Source organism: Microcaecilia unicolor, chromosome 5, assembly GCF_901765095.1.
Source record: "Microcaecilia unicolor chromosome 5, aMicUni1.1, whole genome shotgun sequence".
Classification (NCBI taxonomy): domain Eukaryota; kingdom Metazoa; phylum Chordata; class Amphibia; order Gymnophiona; family Siphonopidae; genus Microcaecilia; species Microcaecilia unicolor.
Genome location: NC_044035.1, coordinates 3727824 through 3744441, shown reverse-complemented (window position 1 = coordinate 3744441; position 16618 = coordinate 3727824). Strand labels below are relative to the sequence as shown.

Here is a 16618-nt window from a genome sequence, read left to right as displayed (position 1 = left end):
TATGTTTTTTTCTAGGAAGAAAGGTGCTGGTACTCAAAATGCCAGGCCACCCTTCAGGGATCACTGAGAGACCCCCCCAATAGCCAGGCCCCCTGCAACCAGTTACAGAATCTGTGACAAGGCAGAATTGGTATGCAGGGCCTGAGCACTTTCATTAAAATTTGGCTCCCTGGGTCAATTTTAGCAGACAATGGAAAAGGTGCTGGTACTCAGTACCCCCAAGTACCCCCTCAAAAAAAAAGCCCTGCTTAAATAACTTATTTAATTCATGGGGGAATAAAAATGGTGCAGGGTTTGCATCATAAATCTATGGAACGAGACTTATGGGCCTGAATGTGCTGAACTCTAGAGGAAAACAGGGATGTAAAAGAGACGGAAACATCCCTCAAGCGTTCAGTGGAAAGGGAGTTGCAGATGTGAGGCTGAAAGAGGGAGACTCGGGACTCATGTTAGGAGTGGAGAGATCCATGGCTTTGCCTTTCAGGGGAGGTGGTGGAGGCAGAAACAGAGGGCTGGTAAACATATCCCTTGGTTAGACGTGTGGAGAAGAGGGGGGAGGAGTCAACTGACGCTCCCCATAGAACAGTGACATTCAGCCACTCTGGCTCCCTTGGATTCTATCAAGTTTCCAACTAGTAGTGCGCAAATGTGAATGCGGAAGTGATAGAACATTGCCGGTTGCCTACCTTAAGTACCAATTATAACCCTTTAGTGGCAATAATCTCACTAATTTGTAGATATATGGAACTGCCCCAGCTGTGTTCTAGAAACCAGCGCCTAAATGCTATAGCACACAGCCACAAAGGGGGCGTGTCCACGGGCGGCTCAGAGGTGTGTCTTGCAGTTGCACACGTAAATTCTAGGAGTGGGCACTGATTAAAAATTGTAATTGCATGATTAATCGCTGCATTTCTCGCCTTTCCTACTGGCTCTCTCCTATTGAACACAATCATCTCTGCCTTTCTCTCATGCCCCCCCTCCCCAGCCTTCACCCAGATTCTCTCATGCCCCCCTCTCCAGCCTTCACCCAGTTTCTCTCATGCCCCCCCAGCCTTCACCCAGTTTCTCTCATGCCCCCCCTCCCCAACCTTCACCCAGATTCTCTCATGCCCTCCTTCCCAGCCTTCACTCAAATTCTCTCATGCCCCCCTCTCCAGCCTTCACCCAGTTTCTCTCATGCCCCCCAGCCTTCACCCAGTTTCTCTCATGCCCCACTCCCCAGCCTTCACCCAGTTTCTCTCATGCCCCTCAATTTTTAAAATGCAGACCTGCCCCCCTCTCCCCATATTTACCTCAACAGCAGGGCTCTGGCTTCGGATTTTCTCTTCTTCCTGACTGCCTCAAAGTCCTTTTTCTTCCCCTGCACGGCTGGGCTCTGCAGATTGAGTTGCACCTGCACTGTGCAGGAAGTAGGGGAAGTCTCGCAGGACTTGAAACTGAGATGTGTACCTGGGAGCTTTTAGGTGAAGTGCCCTCCCTAGGGTGCTCCAGTGCTCTGCTGGGATGTCTGTGTGGTCAGTGTACTAAGAATGCCGGCTCCTCCTACATCCCAACGGCTTGCTTTTGTGCGTTTTTAACTTAGGCATTTTTTTTTAATGGATCAAAAAGATAAATGCACAGAGTACAAAAACATCTAGCAATGTCCATTAAAAAAAAAGATTTTGCTGTTTCGAAAATGGCTATATTTGCTATTCGGATTCTGGTAGTTTTGAGCAAAACATCCAAAGTCAGACGTCATATCGAAAATGTCCCTCTACGTAACTTTGTAAGTCTAAGTGCTTTGAAAATACCCTCCACATAATTTTTGAGATATGTCGACCAGAAATTAATGTGATACTCTAGGTGAGGTCACACCATGGAGCAGTTCAGTGGTATTATAGTATTCTTGCTCATATTCACCATCCCTTTCCTAATAATTCCTAGCATCCTGTTTGCTTATTTGGCTGCTGCCGCACACTGGGCAGAAGATTTCAGCGTATTGTCTACAATGACACCTAGGTCTTTTTCTTGAATGCTGACTGCTGACTCCGTAGATGGACCATAGCATCAGGTAACTATGTTTCGTATTATTCGTCCCAATGTGCATCACTTTGCATTTGTCCACATTACATTTCATCTGCCGTTTGGATGCCCAGTCTTCCAGTTTCCTAAGGTCTTCCTGCGATTTTTCACAATCCGCATGTGTTTTGACAATGTTGAATAGTTTTGTGCCATCTGCAAATTTAATCATCTCACTTGTCATTCCGATTTCCATATAATTTATAAATATGTTAAATAGCACCGGTCCCAGTAGAGATCCCTGCGGCACTCCACTATTCACCCTCTTCCACTGAGAAAAATGGCCATTTAACCCTACCTTCGGTTTTCTGTCCAATAAGATTAGGTGGCGACGCCGGTAATTGGGAAGCGAAACCGATGCTGGGCAGACTTCTACGGTCTATGCCCTGATCGTGACTGAATAGATACATAGGGGCTGGAGTGTAAATTTTAAGGGGCTTCAACGTTAGCTTCAGAACTTAATACAAGAACAGTGCTGGGCAGACTTCCACGGTCTGTGCCCTGAGAATGGCAAAGGCAAATCAAACTCGGGTATAAAGTATCACATACCATGTAAAATGAGTTTATCTCACTTGTCATTCCGATTTCCATATCATTTATAAATATGTTAAATAGCACCAGTCCCAGTAGAGATCCCTGTGGCACTCCACTATTCACCTGTTTCGGTTGTGAGTTCTTGTGCCTGTCGGGAGTACAGAGATGAAGACTCAAACCTGCGCTCCGATAGGCAGCCGAGCAATCCCGCTGTCACGGTTGTGACTGTTTTTCTTGGTTTGTGCTCCTCTCGCCCTCTGGTGGCCAGAACCGGTGGCTGCCATAGACTTTCCAGATTCCCTTTTCGGTCCGGTCCAGATATTTTAGCCCTCCAGTCTTGCTTGGAAGTTTGGCAGCTAGCCTCACCCTTAGCTGCCTTGAGATTGCTGCAGCTGAGCCACCTGGAAACTTTCTGCTTTGCCTTTGCAACGCCAAAGGTCCAGCGTGGTACCACTTCTGGACACAGTTTAAATTACTCACTGCTTCCTAGCATGGCATGACTTCTGGACACAGTTTAAATCCCTCACTGTTTCCCCAGCATGGCATGACTTCTGGACATAGTTCAAATCACTCACTGCTTCCCCAGCATGGCCAGGTTCCTGGACACAGTTCAAGTCACTACCTGTTTCTCCAGCCGGGTCGGACTTCTGGCTACAGCTGAAATCATTCACTGCTTTACAGCACGGCACCTTTCTCCCCCTTGAGTGGAACAGCTGCTTAACTTTTCCTCCAAGCTTTCCCCAGCCTTGAAGAAGGTTTGTTATGAAGCCTTTCAGCTTCTTCCCTTGTACCTGAGCTAGAGTAGCAATCTCCATGGGCTCACTTCCCCAGTCATCTTGGGCTTGGATCTCCTCTTCAACCTCTTTCTCCATGGGCTCCTCTCCCTTTATGGTCCCCAGCTGGTCCTCTCCCTCCTGATTATTCCTCCTCAGCCAATCCCCCTCCTGTCCCTCGGGATCCTGGGACTTGTATTTCCCTTTCTGCTCCCTTTGCTTGCTCCCAGGGCTTTGCAGGGGTTCTTGGGAACTGTAGTCCTCCTCCCTTCTCCGGCTCTTGGGAAACTTATGCCTCTGTGGGGGCATGATTTCCCAGCCACTAGGATCCTGGGACTTGTAGTTGGAATCCCGGGTATGAAACCTACCCATCTTGCTCCTCTCCCAGATCCCTTCTTCCCTGACCCTCAGGGGTTCCTCACAGGTGCCATGACTTCATTCTGGTGGTCTTAGAAGCATTAATCAGCAAATACCCTGGATGATCACACAGCTTAACATGCTAAGGAACAAGTACTTTTATTTATTTATATATTTGTTACATTTGTACCCCACATTTTCCCACCTATTTGCAGGCTCAGTGTGGCTTACATAGTACTGTCAAAGGCGTTTGTCCAGTTGGTGGATAACAAATACAAAGTTGTATAATGATCGTATGAGGTATAAGTGGAGGGTTGGAATGGATGAAGATTGCGTGTTGTCCTGTTCGATCATAGTCATGCTATGTTGGTAGGTGAAGAGGGTTACATGGGGTCGTTAGGGTAGGCCTTTTTGAAGAGGTAGGTTTTTGGTCCTGGTGCTTTCAAATTTCATTTCAACGGCCTTTATACAGTGACCCCCCCCCCCCCCCCCCCCCCACACACACACACAGAAACCAGGACTAGTCCGTTGGCTAGGGCTGGGGCTAGGCTGGGGTCAGGCAACTGATAAGTTTGTTTCTCTTCTCATGCTTAGCCCTAAACTCCATGTCATTTGGAGATGTTCCTTGGGTCATGGTTTTTCAGCTCCCTCCACAGCGTATTTTGCAGACCAGTAAGCAAGAGGGTGTATTGGGATTGGAGTCAGAAAACGAGGATCGGTCTATAACTCATGATGAAATGGCATTCTGTTGATGACATCACATCATTTTGGACATACTAACATTGAACACAGCTGCTTCTTGTGGTCTTTTAGGACACGCTGTCCTAGGTATTAAGAGAAGCCAAATGCCTGAGCAGGAATATAAGCTCTGAGTGAGCCATGGCACAGGGAGGTCACTGCCCTTGTGGCCAGTGTGTACGTCCTGCAGTGAGATGCTGGAGCTTTACTGGTGAGAACGTTCACCACTCCGAGAGCCTCCTCTACAGACCTTATGCTATGCTGTGTCCAGGCACATACTGAACTGCCCAGAGCTGGCACACTGCTGGGTTAGACAGCGGGAGGGTAGTGGGAAGGTTTCCCCTGTGTCATGCAGCTTTCTCCTTTATTTCTCTTCTCTCTTCCAGCTTCCTTCCTTGAGCTATGGGGAATGAAGGCAGCAGTGCAGACAACCAGGTGGGTTGGTTGAAACATGATGTTACTGCATGTGAAATGAGCCGAGATGCAAAGAGGAGCTGGTTTCATCTGCTGCACAGAGTCAATCAGAGCTGAGGGGATGGAGGGCTGTAAAAAGGGAAATAAAGAGGAGTGTATGCTCACACCCTCACCCACACACTCTCACAGATACACACACTCTCACTCATACTCACAGCCTCTCACACCTTTTGTTGTACCATTAGTGGCTGCTCTTGAGGGCACCTTTGCAATAACTCCACGAAAAGGTGGCAGTGAGGTGAAACGATTGTAGCAGAAGGGAGAGAGCAGAAATGCCATGTATTAAACTGTGTCCAATGTTTGCTTTTAGCCTGGGGTCACTGGTGACATCCCGCTTCCTCCAGACCTGGGGACCCATCAGGTATGGGAGTTGCCTTCCCTTGCTCTGCATGCTTGATGTCAGTATGTTAAATGCACCGCAGCGTCCGTGTTTTTGTTTGTTATAACACTGGTTCCAGGAGGAACAGGATTAGAAGCAGCGTGGGACGTAAGGCAAACAGATTGTGCTGTAGTGTCTACAGTCTAGCCTGAAGTGGGAAAATGTTATCAGAGTTTTGCAGGGCAGGAAGAGGTTTGTTGTCCTCTGAGCTGGGGGTGGGGGGTGGGGGGGAGAGGACAGTGGATTAGTACTATATATAGTGTTTCCCCCTTGTTTATTATCTTACGGGTTCAATATTCAAAGCGATTAGTACTGGGGTGGAGTTTGGGCAGAGCTGCTATTTAGCTAGTTAATGGTGACATTAAGTCCCCTAACCGGTTAAGTAAGTGGATAAAATTAGGACAGCAAAGAAACCTGTCCTAACCTTATCCACCAAACTAACCGCGCACTGATCTGAATATTGACCGATAGGATGTTTAGCTTCTGATGTCCAGTACCGGAGCCCGGACATGGCCTGGCATAGAATAAAAACCCCTGACCGTCGTGGCAACATCAATCCCTTCATAAACTGAATTAGGAAACCTATTGGTAGTCCAATAAACCAGGTATTGCCTTTATAATCTTTTAGTTCTGTGCATTGAAGTGGACGGACATGACAGCTACCCAACTTGACACAACATGTTAGTGATCCAGAGTCTTGAGCAAAATGGAAATTGACACCTGAAAGAGCTAAACTTGCTAAATTCTTGTTTTGTTTTGTTTTGTTTTTGTTCAGAAGTGGAACACCCATTTTGGGTTGAATCCCAATGCTCTTTATGAAAAAGGGGATAAAAGGATATATTTGGGGAACTCCATTAAGCTGCACTGTATAATATTTAAGGACATGTGCTCAGAACATTAAGGACCAGATTTATAGCAATAATGTTTCTTTACAATACAGGTAATGCAATAATGTTAGAATGCAGTTTTTAGGGATTTTACACAAAGGAAATGTGCCACAAGATAAATATTGTTAGAAAGTCTGAATTATTAATTAGGCTGGATTAATAGTAACTCACTTTGATTGAGGCTCAGATGAATTCTTTCTGCTGCTGGTTGGAGAGATGAAGGAGGTCCTTGCTGGGAAAAAAACAGTTTTTTTTGGCAGATTTGTTGAGAGTGGAACCTGTCTTCTCCCAGAGAGATTCAGTGAAGGTCCAGAGAGGTGCAGATCGTCCAGAAGAGAGGCGAGGGGGGGGGGGGGTGGACTGTGTTCCAGGTTTTATCATTTCTTGTTGGGCCAATAGGCTGAAGTCAGGTGGGGTGTATTGATCCAATGAAAACTTAGGTAAAGCTAGTTTTTGAGATGGAGCATGCTAGCTTACATCACCCAGAGATACTGAAGAAATATACTGTCACTTGCTTGGGATACAGGAGAATGGCTCAGGGCTCAGGCTAAGAGCTAGGCCTGTAAGAATCAGAGATCACCTTTGACACAGTTACATTTTACTGTAGCAAATGCTGAAGTAAGTGCTCAGAGAGCTGACAGAGGGTGGAGGGAATCTACTCTGTAGATAATGAGGAGACTGGCACCTACAAGACGTCATGAGCAAGAGTTGCTATGGTTGTGTAGAGATAGTACTGGGTCAGCTGCACCCCGGGTGAGAACATCCAAAGGAGAGAGCTAGGGAGAGTTTGGGGAAAATGCAAAGTCATCTAATAAGATGCACTCTGAGCATATCTTGTTTATACTTAGAGCTTGATAGTATGTGAAGTCATTTTGATCAACTGATAAGGTCCAAGAACCCTGGTGACAAAGCTAGGGTCCATTGAAATGAATAGGGTGAAAATAGTATAAAAATGGGAGTCAGAAGGGTATTAGATCAGACAACAGAAGGAAGGCTACAAGAGAAGGAGGGTGACAGACGTATCGTGGACTGCTGTTCAAACCATACGAATACCTGATTTGCCTGTACTGCTATTGGTAAGATTGAAATAAACTATCTTTTTATATCCCAGCGAGTCCTTCTGATTATGGAGTTCGTTAATTCCTGGACTGTGTAAGAGCAGTCTGGGGGAGTATGAGATCAGAATAGGTGGTGGGAACATGCAAATTATTTACTGGAGAGAGCCCCTGTCTTCTGCTGCTCAAACGGGTGAGGCAGATCTAATCATTACAATACTTGAAGAGATTAGGTGGGTCATTGTCTGTGAGTTTCAGGCAGATGGGCTTCCCAGTCTTTGTGATTAAGTGAGTTTCTGGCTGATTTGCTTGACTTTTGTTATCCAATCTTTTTGATTTCTGTCGATATACAGACTCTTTTCTTTGGAGATGTGGTGATTGACTTTTAGTATCCATCTAGCTAGTTCTATTGTTACAAGTGGCCTTCAAGGGGATGGGGGCAGTGTCTGATTTCTGCTCAAGTTGCCATATATTTATATATATTTGTATCTGATTCCATCAAAAGCAATAACTCTGAAAATTAACTCATGTCATGCTACATTTATACTGGTTAATTAGGGCATCTATCATGGTAGGATTTAAAAGAGCTTTGGATAAGTTACTGGAGGAAAGGTCCACAGCAAATTATTAGCCAGGTAGATTTTGGAGAGCCCTCGTTTATCCATGGAAATGGGCTATGAGAACTAGATCTACTTCTGGGGATCTGCTGGGTACTTGTGACCCAGACTGGCCACTGTCAGATGGTCCTGATAGACCTTGATCTGACTCAACATATCTTATGTCTTATTTTCAGAAAATAAAATAGTTTTCTATTTTTGGTCTCTCTTGTTTTATTTCTCCACTGTTTCTTTATCTTTTTCGTATGCTCTGTTCCACTTTCTATCTTCTCTTGACTCCCTCTGGTGTCTGTGTTCTCCTTCTGTTTACTGTTCCATATGTCTTCTGTTTTTGAGCTGTATCTAAGAAAGTTTTTGAGACATTAAGGAAATTAAGGCAGATTAGAGGTTATTTTGAACCTGACCATTTTAGATTAATAGTACAGACTCTCATTATTGTAACATAATTTATGCCAGTTGTAAAAGGCTGCAAACATTGCAAAATATAGCAGAGTGGTTATTATCTAGATCTTCAAAATTACACCTTTGTTTAAGAATTGACATTAGTGGCCTGTTGAGGCTTGGGCTATTTTTAAACTATGTACACTGGTCTTTTGGATACTGTATGTTCGGGCACCACAATACCTTCATAATCGTATTGATTTTCCTGTTAGGAATTGTGAACGTACCTCTAGACGTCAACTAGAATTGCATTAGCTTATCAGTCTGTGAAGTAGTGGAATAATCGATCCATCACAATAAGAGAATTATCCCACTATAAACTATCCTGCAAGCAATTGAAAGCATTTTTATTGCTTAAAGATGCTCGTTTTGATTTACTTATTGTTAAGCTCCTAAGTATTAATAGTTATTTTCTTAGCTGCATTGAACTTCGTGGAGGTGTGTGACCGGTTACAAATGGTAGATGTAATGAATCTTCTTTCTTTGTCTTTTCTCTTCTTTTTGATTTCTGCTCCTCCATTTGACCCCTGCCTGACAGAAGGGCATTAGCAGGGGAACTGAGAGAAACTGCTAGGAGGTTATTGGAAGGGGGGGGGGGGGGGTGGCAGCACTGGTTGGGTAGGAGAGAGGGAGAGATGCAAAGAGATGCGTCATTGGAGGGGACAGGAGAAGAGTTAGAGAGATGGGGAGGGGGTGGCAGAATTCAGCAAGAGAGAGTGTTGGGCTGGAGGGTCCAGCTTCCCAGTTCCCACTGTTACCCCCCATCAGCCCCCCCCCCTTCACTCCTCTGTTTCTCATTCCTTCACTACCTTCCACCCAGTCATTTCTTACTCCCTGTCTCACACCCCCATGTCACACACTCATACCTAGGGTCACCTATTTGAGGAGACAAAAAAAACCATGACAGAAAAAATAAAAATGGTTGCGACCTTTGCTAATGAAGTATTTAATCATAGCCTTTAGTTAACGAACACACATCAAACAGACTGACTTACAGTACAGCAGTAGATAGTGATTACTTTTCAAAAACTTTGGATTTGAGTTGGACCAAGTCTGAGCCCATAAGTACTTAACAGAAGAACAGATAACCCTCAATAACACTGTCTGGCTTCTGAGACACGTGTGAAAGCCTTTGCATGACATATACTTACAATTGTTCTGCGTGAACAAAATTCCTTTGATAGATTCAACTAGCAGGGAAACAGATCACCAATGCCCTTCTCTCTCTCGAGCGCCCCCATGTGTCCTAACTAATAGGCCAGAGATGCTTTCTCTCATTATGTGGGTAAGAGCGTTGGTCATAGGCACGTAAAAGAAAAAGAGGACATTTTCCTAAAAATTAATAATCCTGGAGGACATCTCTGAATGCGTCCAAAAACAGGACATATGGTTACCCTACTGTTAACTCGTCCCCCCGCTACTCCCATGTTCAAGAGTCCCTAGCCACCACCCCTTTCCAACACACACACAGATCAGATATACACATGTATGTGCCGGTTTTTCCACGTGTACATCATCAGGGACTTAATTTACAAAATCAACATTTTGGAAACAAATATCTGTACTTTTATCAGCTATAAGTTTATGGAAAGCTGATTGCCAGATTGCATTGAACACTTCAGATTTAAAAATACTATTGAAGCATTTAATTAATTCAAAGGCATAATTGTTACCTCTCCACCTGTCTGGAATTTGTATATGTTTCTCTAAGTGATCCTGGATTTCCTTGATAGACAAATTTAAACCTTTATCTGATCAGCAGCTAATTTGCTCCGTAGCATAAATTCTTTCCTGTGGTTCTGTCTTAGATCTTAGAGGAATGGACCACTTGGTGCTTATCTGCCATCACGTTTCTGTGTTTCTATCATTCAGAAGTCCTGGTTCAGATTTCTCAGCTTTGTTGCTGTGTCCATGTGGGTTTTGTATAACTGACGTGACAATTTACATAATCTAGTTTCCATTCACTCAATTTTTTGCCTGGACTCCACTCCCCATTAACTCCTGCTTCCATATCATCAAGCTGATCAATCCATAGACTGGTGGGTTGTGTCCATCTACCAGCAGGTGGAGATAGAGAGCAAACTTTTGCCTCCCTATATGTGGTCATGTGCTGCCGGAAACTCCTCAGTATGTTCTCTATCTCAGCAGGTGGTGGTCACACACAGCAGCAGCTCTGGCTAGGCCTCCAAGCCTAATTTTTAGGTTTTGTTGAGTGCCTGGGGTTGAGGGCTCTTTTGAGCAAGTGCAAACCTGGTGGTGCCAGGTCCCTCCTTTTCTCCCCCCTCCCGCTGGCTCCGTTAAAAAAAAAAAAAAAAAAAAATTTTGAACGTCCTTAAAGGCGTTTATTTCGACGTTTATTTAAGCGTCTATTGCAGCTACTCACTGGGACACCAGGTCGTTACAACTCGGAGCGGACAGCAGGTAATTTTTACCTTTTTATAGCGGGCAGGGGGTTCCCCGATTCTTCTCCTCGTGGCATATGGCGTCGGAGGGCGAGGGCGCAAAGGGTCGCTCCCCGGGTCGCTTGAGCGCTTCTAGAGGGGATGCGGGGATCTTAAAGCCTGATTCGCCCTTGTTGGGTGACAGTTTCGTGACCGATGAATGTCCCGGTCCTTCCTCCGGCGTGGCGGTTTTTCCCGCCATAAACGCCCATCCCCCGCTCCTCGCCTCCGCCATCTTGGCCGGCCACGCGGCTCGGACGGCTTCTTCTTGGGCCGCCCTTGAGGTTGGAGACATTAATGCCATGAACGCCCTTAATTTGGGCGACGGCACAGAAGCGGCTAAAGTTAAGAGCCGTTCTTCCCGCGCGGCTCCTTCGCGGAGTGTCGCGCCGGACGCCATTTTGGATGCGCAGCATGTCTCTCCCCCGCTATTGCGAGCGCCGGTTGAGGGTGCGTCTAGGGCTGTTGCCCAGGCTGCGGAAGTGCACAGTCTGGGGGGTTTCTCCCCCAAGTTTGTTTTGCTGCTGCATCAGGCCTTCCTCATGCACAACGCTGCCCCTGCTCCCTCGTCTGGTAAAGAGGTTGAGGTTCCCAGAGGTAAACGTCCTCGGGTTGATTCCCAGGCCTTGGAGGAATTTGTCTCCTCCGATGTAGATGAGGGCAGCGTGTCTGAGGTCTCCCAACGGTCCTTTGCGGATTCCTTGGAGGAGACGGATCCCCGCTCGGATGGAGCGGATGACCCCTCTGCAGCGCGGCTTTTTAGCCCAGAGGATTTGCCCAACCTGTTGTTACAGGCCATGGACACTTTGAAGATTTCCTCTCCGGAGGACGTCTCTCCCTCAGCCCCTGTTGGCTCTGCCATTATGCTGGGGACGAAGCGCCCGCCTAGAACCTTCCACGTGCATGATGCCATGCACACCTTAATTTCGGCTCAATGGGATGTCCCAGAAGCGAGCCTTAAAGTGGCTAGGGCTATGTCCCGCCTCTATCCTTTGGCTGTGAGTGAACGTGAGGCCTATCTGTGGCCTACCGTGGATTCTTTAATCACTGCGGTGACTAAGAAAACGACGTTGCCGGTGGAAGGTGGCACGGCCCTAAAGGACGCCCAAGACAGAAGATTGGAGGCGGCCTTAAGGTCGTCCTTTGAGGCGGCTGCTTTAAGTTTGCAGGCCTCAGTTTGCGGCTCCTATGTGGCCAGGGCGTGCCTGACTATGGTGCAGCGGGCTTTCCCCTCGGATCATTCCTTGAGGGCTGATTGGCCGGCCCTGGAATCGGGCTTAGCCTATTTGGCAGACTTGCTGTATGATGTCTTGAGGGCCTCAGCGAAAGGCATGGCTCAGACAATCTCTGCGCGGCGGTGGCTTTGGCTGAAACATTGGTCTGCTGACCACGCCTCTAAATCCCGCCTGGCTAGGTTGCCTTTTAAAGGCAAGCTGCTCTTTGGGGTCGAGCTGGACAAAATCGTGACCGATCTCGGCACGTCTAAGGGCAAGAAATTACCAGAGGTCAGGGCTCGGGCTAGTACTCGTCCCGGTACCTCCAGAGGACGGTTGCAGGAAGCCCGTCGGTACCGCCCGGGCAAGTCGGGTTCCTCTGCCCCCTCTTCCTTGAAGAGGAATTTCTCCCCCAAGCAGCATTCCTTTCGCAGAGACCGCCGTCCCGGAGGTGCTCCCTCCGGTCCTCCCCCAGGGTCTCGTACCCAATGACGGGGTCTTGGTCCACGCCCCAGTGCAGATTGGAGGACGGCTGTCCTCGTTTCTGGGCGAGTGGACCACAATAACTTCAGACGCGTGGGTGCTGGAAGTCATCAGAGACGGCTACAAACTAGAGTTCTGCCAACCCTTAAAAGACGGGTTTGTACTCTCTCCCTGCAAGTCTCCGGTCAAAGCTGTGGCAGTGCAGCAGACCTTGGACAATCTGATCCGCCTGGGCGCAGTCGTTCCGGTGCCAGAAAGTCAGCTTGGCAAGGGACGTTACTCCATTTACTTTGTGGTACCAAAGAAAGGAGGTTCTGTCCGGCCTATCCTCGATCTCAAAGGGGTCAATCGGGCCTTGAAAGTGCGGCACTTTCGCATGGAGACTCTCCGCTCTGTTATAGCGGCAGTGAAGGCAGGAGAGTTCCTGGCATCCTTGGACATCAAGGAAGCGTACCTGCATATTCCCATCTGGCCTCCTCATCAACGCTTTCTGCGTTTTGCAGTCCTGGGACAACACTTCCAGTTCAGAGCCCTCCCTTTCGGGTTGGCTACTGCTCCGCGGACCTTTTCCAAAGTAATGGTGGTCATCGCGGCCTTCCTACGAAAGGAAGGGGTACAAGTCCATCCTTATCTGGACGACTGGTTGATCCGAGCCCCCTCTTATGCAGAGTGCGGCAAAGCTGTGGACCGGGTAGTTGCTCTTTTGAGCTCCCTGGGATGGATCATCAACTGGGAGAAAAGCCAGCTGCGCCCGACTCAGTCCCTGGAGTACCTGGGAGTTCGATTCGACACCCAAGTGGGCAGAGTGTTCCTGCCAGACAATCGGATTGTCAAACTTCAGGCTCAGGTGGACCAGTTCCTAGTAGCCTCTCCCCTTCGGGCTTGGGACTATGTGCAGCTGTTGGGCTCTATGACGGCCACGATGGAAGTTGTGCCCTGGGCCAGGGCTCATATGAGACCACTTCAACACTCTTTGCTGCAGCGCTGGACTCCGATGTCGGAGGATTATGCTGTGCGCCTTCCCTTGGACCCAGCAGTGCGCAAGGCGCTGAGCTGGTGGATGCAGACAGACAAGTTGTCTGCGGGAATGCCTCTGGTGACCCCAGAGTGGATTGTCGTCACGACGGACGCCTCGTTGTCGGGCTGGGGAGCCCACTGCTTAGGAAGGACAGCGCAGGGGCTCTGGTCTCCTGCAGAGGCAAAGTGGTCTATCAACCTCCTGGAACTCAGAGCCATTCGGTTGGCGCTTTTGGAGTTCATCCCGGTACTGGTGTTGAAGCCTGTACGGGTCCTGTCGGACAATGCCACGGCTGTGGCCTATGTCAACCGCCAGGGAGGTACCAAGAGCGCCCCTCAAGCCAAGGAGGCTATGAATCTTTGCCAGTGGGCGGAAGCGAACCTGGAGCAGCTTTCAGCGGCCCACATTGCCGGAGTCATGAATGTCAAGGCGGACTTTCTCAGTCGCCATACCTTGGAGCCCGGAGAGTGGCAGCTATCTGCTCAGGCGTTCTTGGACATCACGAAGCGCTGGGGCCAGCCGAGCCTAGATCTGATGGCGTCATCGGCCAATTGCCAAGTGCCGCGCTTTTTCAGCAGAGGACGGGACCCTCGATCCCTGGGAGTAGATGCTCTTCTCCAACAGTGGCCGACACAAGAGCTTCTCTATGTGTTCCCGCCCTGGCCCATGTTGGGCAGGGTGCTAGACCGGGTGGCAAAGCATCCCGGCAGGGTAATCCTGGTGGGTCCGGATTGGCCCAGGCGTCCCTGGTATGCGGACTTGATCAGGCTCTCAGTCGACGATCCTCTGCGGCTGCCAGTGGAGCAGGGCCTGTTACATCAGGGTCCCGTGGTGATGGAGGATCCCTCCCCTTTGGTCTTACGGCCTGGCTATTGAGCGGCAGCGTCTGAGGAAGAAGGGCTTCTCAGACAAGGTCATCGCCACTATGCTGAGAGCGAGGAAGCGCTCTACTTCTACTGCTTACGCCAGGGTTTGGCGTATCTTTGCAGCGTGGTGTGAAGCAGGCTCACTTTCTCCCTTCACTGCTCCAATTTCTTCAGTGTTGGCATTCCTGCAAGAAGGTCTGGAGAAAGGCCTGTCGCTCAGTTCCCTTAAAGTCCAGGTAGCGGCTCTGGCTTGCTTCAGGGGCCGCCTGAAGGGTGCTTCCCTGGCTTCGCAGCCAGATGTGGTACGCTTTCTCAAGGGAGTTAATCACCTGCGCCCTGCTCTGCACTCAGTGGTGCCTGCGTGGAATCTCAACCTGGTGCTAAGAGCATTGCAGAAGCCGCCTTTTGAACCCTTGTCGAGGGCATCTCTGAAAGACCTGACGTTGAAAGCAGTCTTTTTGGTGGCTATCACTTCAGCCAGAAGAGTTTCCGAGCTCCAGGCGCTCTCATGTCGAGAGCCTTTTCTGCAGTTCACTGAGGCAGGAGTGACTATTCGCACAGTGCCTTCCTTCCTGCCCAAGATTGTTTCTCGCTTCCATGTGAATCAGCAGCTCTGTCTCCCTTCCTTTCGTAGGGAGGACTACCCAGAGGAGTACTCTGCTCTTAAATATCTGGATGTGAGACGAGTCATCATCAGATACTTGGAAGTGACCAATGATTTCCGGAAATCGGATCATCTGTTTGTCCTGTTTGCAGGTCCTCGTAAGGGTCTGCAGGCTGCTAAGCCTACAGTGGCAAGATGGGTCAAGGAAGCCATTGCAGCGGCTTATGTGGCCGCGGGGAAGGTGCCGCCTATCCAGCTGAAGGCTCACTCCACGAGAGCTCAGGCGGCCTCGATGGCAGAGGCCGGATCCGTCTCCTTGGAAGAGATATGCAAGGCGGCAACTTGGGCTTCGGCTCATACATTCTCCAAGCATTACCGTTTGACTGTGGCTGCACGGGCGGAGGCCCGGTTTGGAGCTTCAGTGTTGAGGTCAGGGATTTCAATGTCCCGCCCTGGGTGAGTACTGCTTTGGTACATCCCACCAGTCTATGGATTGATCAGCTTGATGATATGGAAGGTAAAATTATGTATAATCATACCTGATAATTTTCTTTCCATTAATCATAGCTGATCAATCCATAGCCCCTCCCAGATATCTGTACTGTTTTTATTCTGGTTGCATTTCAGGTTCAAGTTTAGTCTTCAGTTACTTCAGAAAGACTTCGTGCTCAAGTTTTTTCACTTGGATTCTTCAAGAGTTGAGACGAGTTTGTGTTACAGTGAGCTGCTGCATTCCTCTCCCCCCCCGTTTTACGGGGCTGGATTGAGACATAAATTCTGCCGGCACTCCCTCCCGCTTCGTGCGGCTGTAGGGCAGCTTTGTACCCCTCCCGCTTCGGCGGTGTTAGGGTCAGTCAGCTCCTCCCGCGGTTGCGGTTGCAGGATAAGCCAGATCCCCCCGCATCGGCGGGTGTGGTGTCCCTCCCCCGCTCCGCGGGGATGAGCTGGACGGATTCCCCTCCCCCACTTGTGTGGGGATGAGCTGGGTTAATTCCCCTCCCCCGTTTCGGCGGTGGTGAGCTGGGCAGAGTGTCCCTTCGTGGGTGTAATTCTCTAAGTGCTGAGTCCTGCGGATGGAGCTTTGATATCGACATACTGAGGAGTTTCCGGCAGCACATGACCACATATAGGGAGGCAAAAGTTTGCTCTCTATCTCCACCTGCTGGTAGATGGACACAACCCACCAGTCTATGGATTGATCAGCTATGATTAATGGAAAGAAAATTATCAGGTATGATTATACATAATTTTACCTTTCAAGCATATTCCACAGATAACATTACCACCTTTGGGGTATTTAAAAGTGTCTCCCAGTTTCCATGTTGTAAAGACCTGCAGCCCAGTCTGGACATTAACCTCGAACGATTGATCTGTCAGCCCTTGCTTCTTGAATGTCAACCCCTTTTTCGTTGTAAGACTGACAAATTTGTCATTCTCAGGTTTGTGTTTTAACATTTTTTCTTTAATGGAACTCCTTCCAGCAAGATGAAAGCACGCTCCTGAAGTAATCCAGAGACCTACTGTAAATTGCGCAGAACAAGCGAGGCGTTTTCTTATCCTGTTACCCTGGTCCTGGGGAAGCAGTGGTGCAGTATGAATGGCCTCCCCACTGTGCCCCTTGCAAGCTCAACACATGCCCTTGAAATGATCTGGAAGTCTAGAGTGAATTGTGCAGGACA

The 16618-nt window shown here is 48.5% G+C and overlaps 1 protein-coding gene across 6 annotated transcripts in view; it reads left to right on the top strand.

The window, feature by feature from the left end:
- Positions 1-16618, top strand: part of TACC2 (transforming acidic coiled-coil containing protein 2) — a 209638-nt gene that overhangs the window by 18675 nt on the left and 174345 nt on the right. For 5 of the 6 annotated variants that reach the window (XM_030202587.1, XM_030202588.1, XM_030202589.1 and 2 more), the window contains exons 2-3: positions 4847-4895; positions 5245-5295. In XM_030202587.1, coding sequence (XP_030058447.1) covers positions 4863-4895; positions 5245-5295 — 84 coding nt within the window. In that variant the 5' untranslated portion in view covers positions 4847-4862. The remainder of the gene's footprint in view (positions 1-4846; positions 4896-5244; positions 5296-16618) is intronic. The other variant, XM_030202590.1, reaches the window with a different exon arrangement.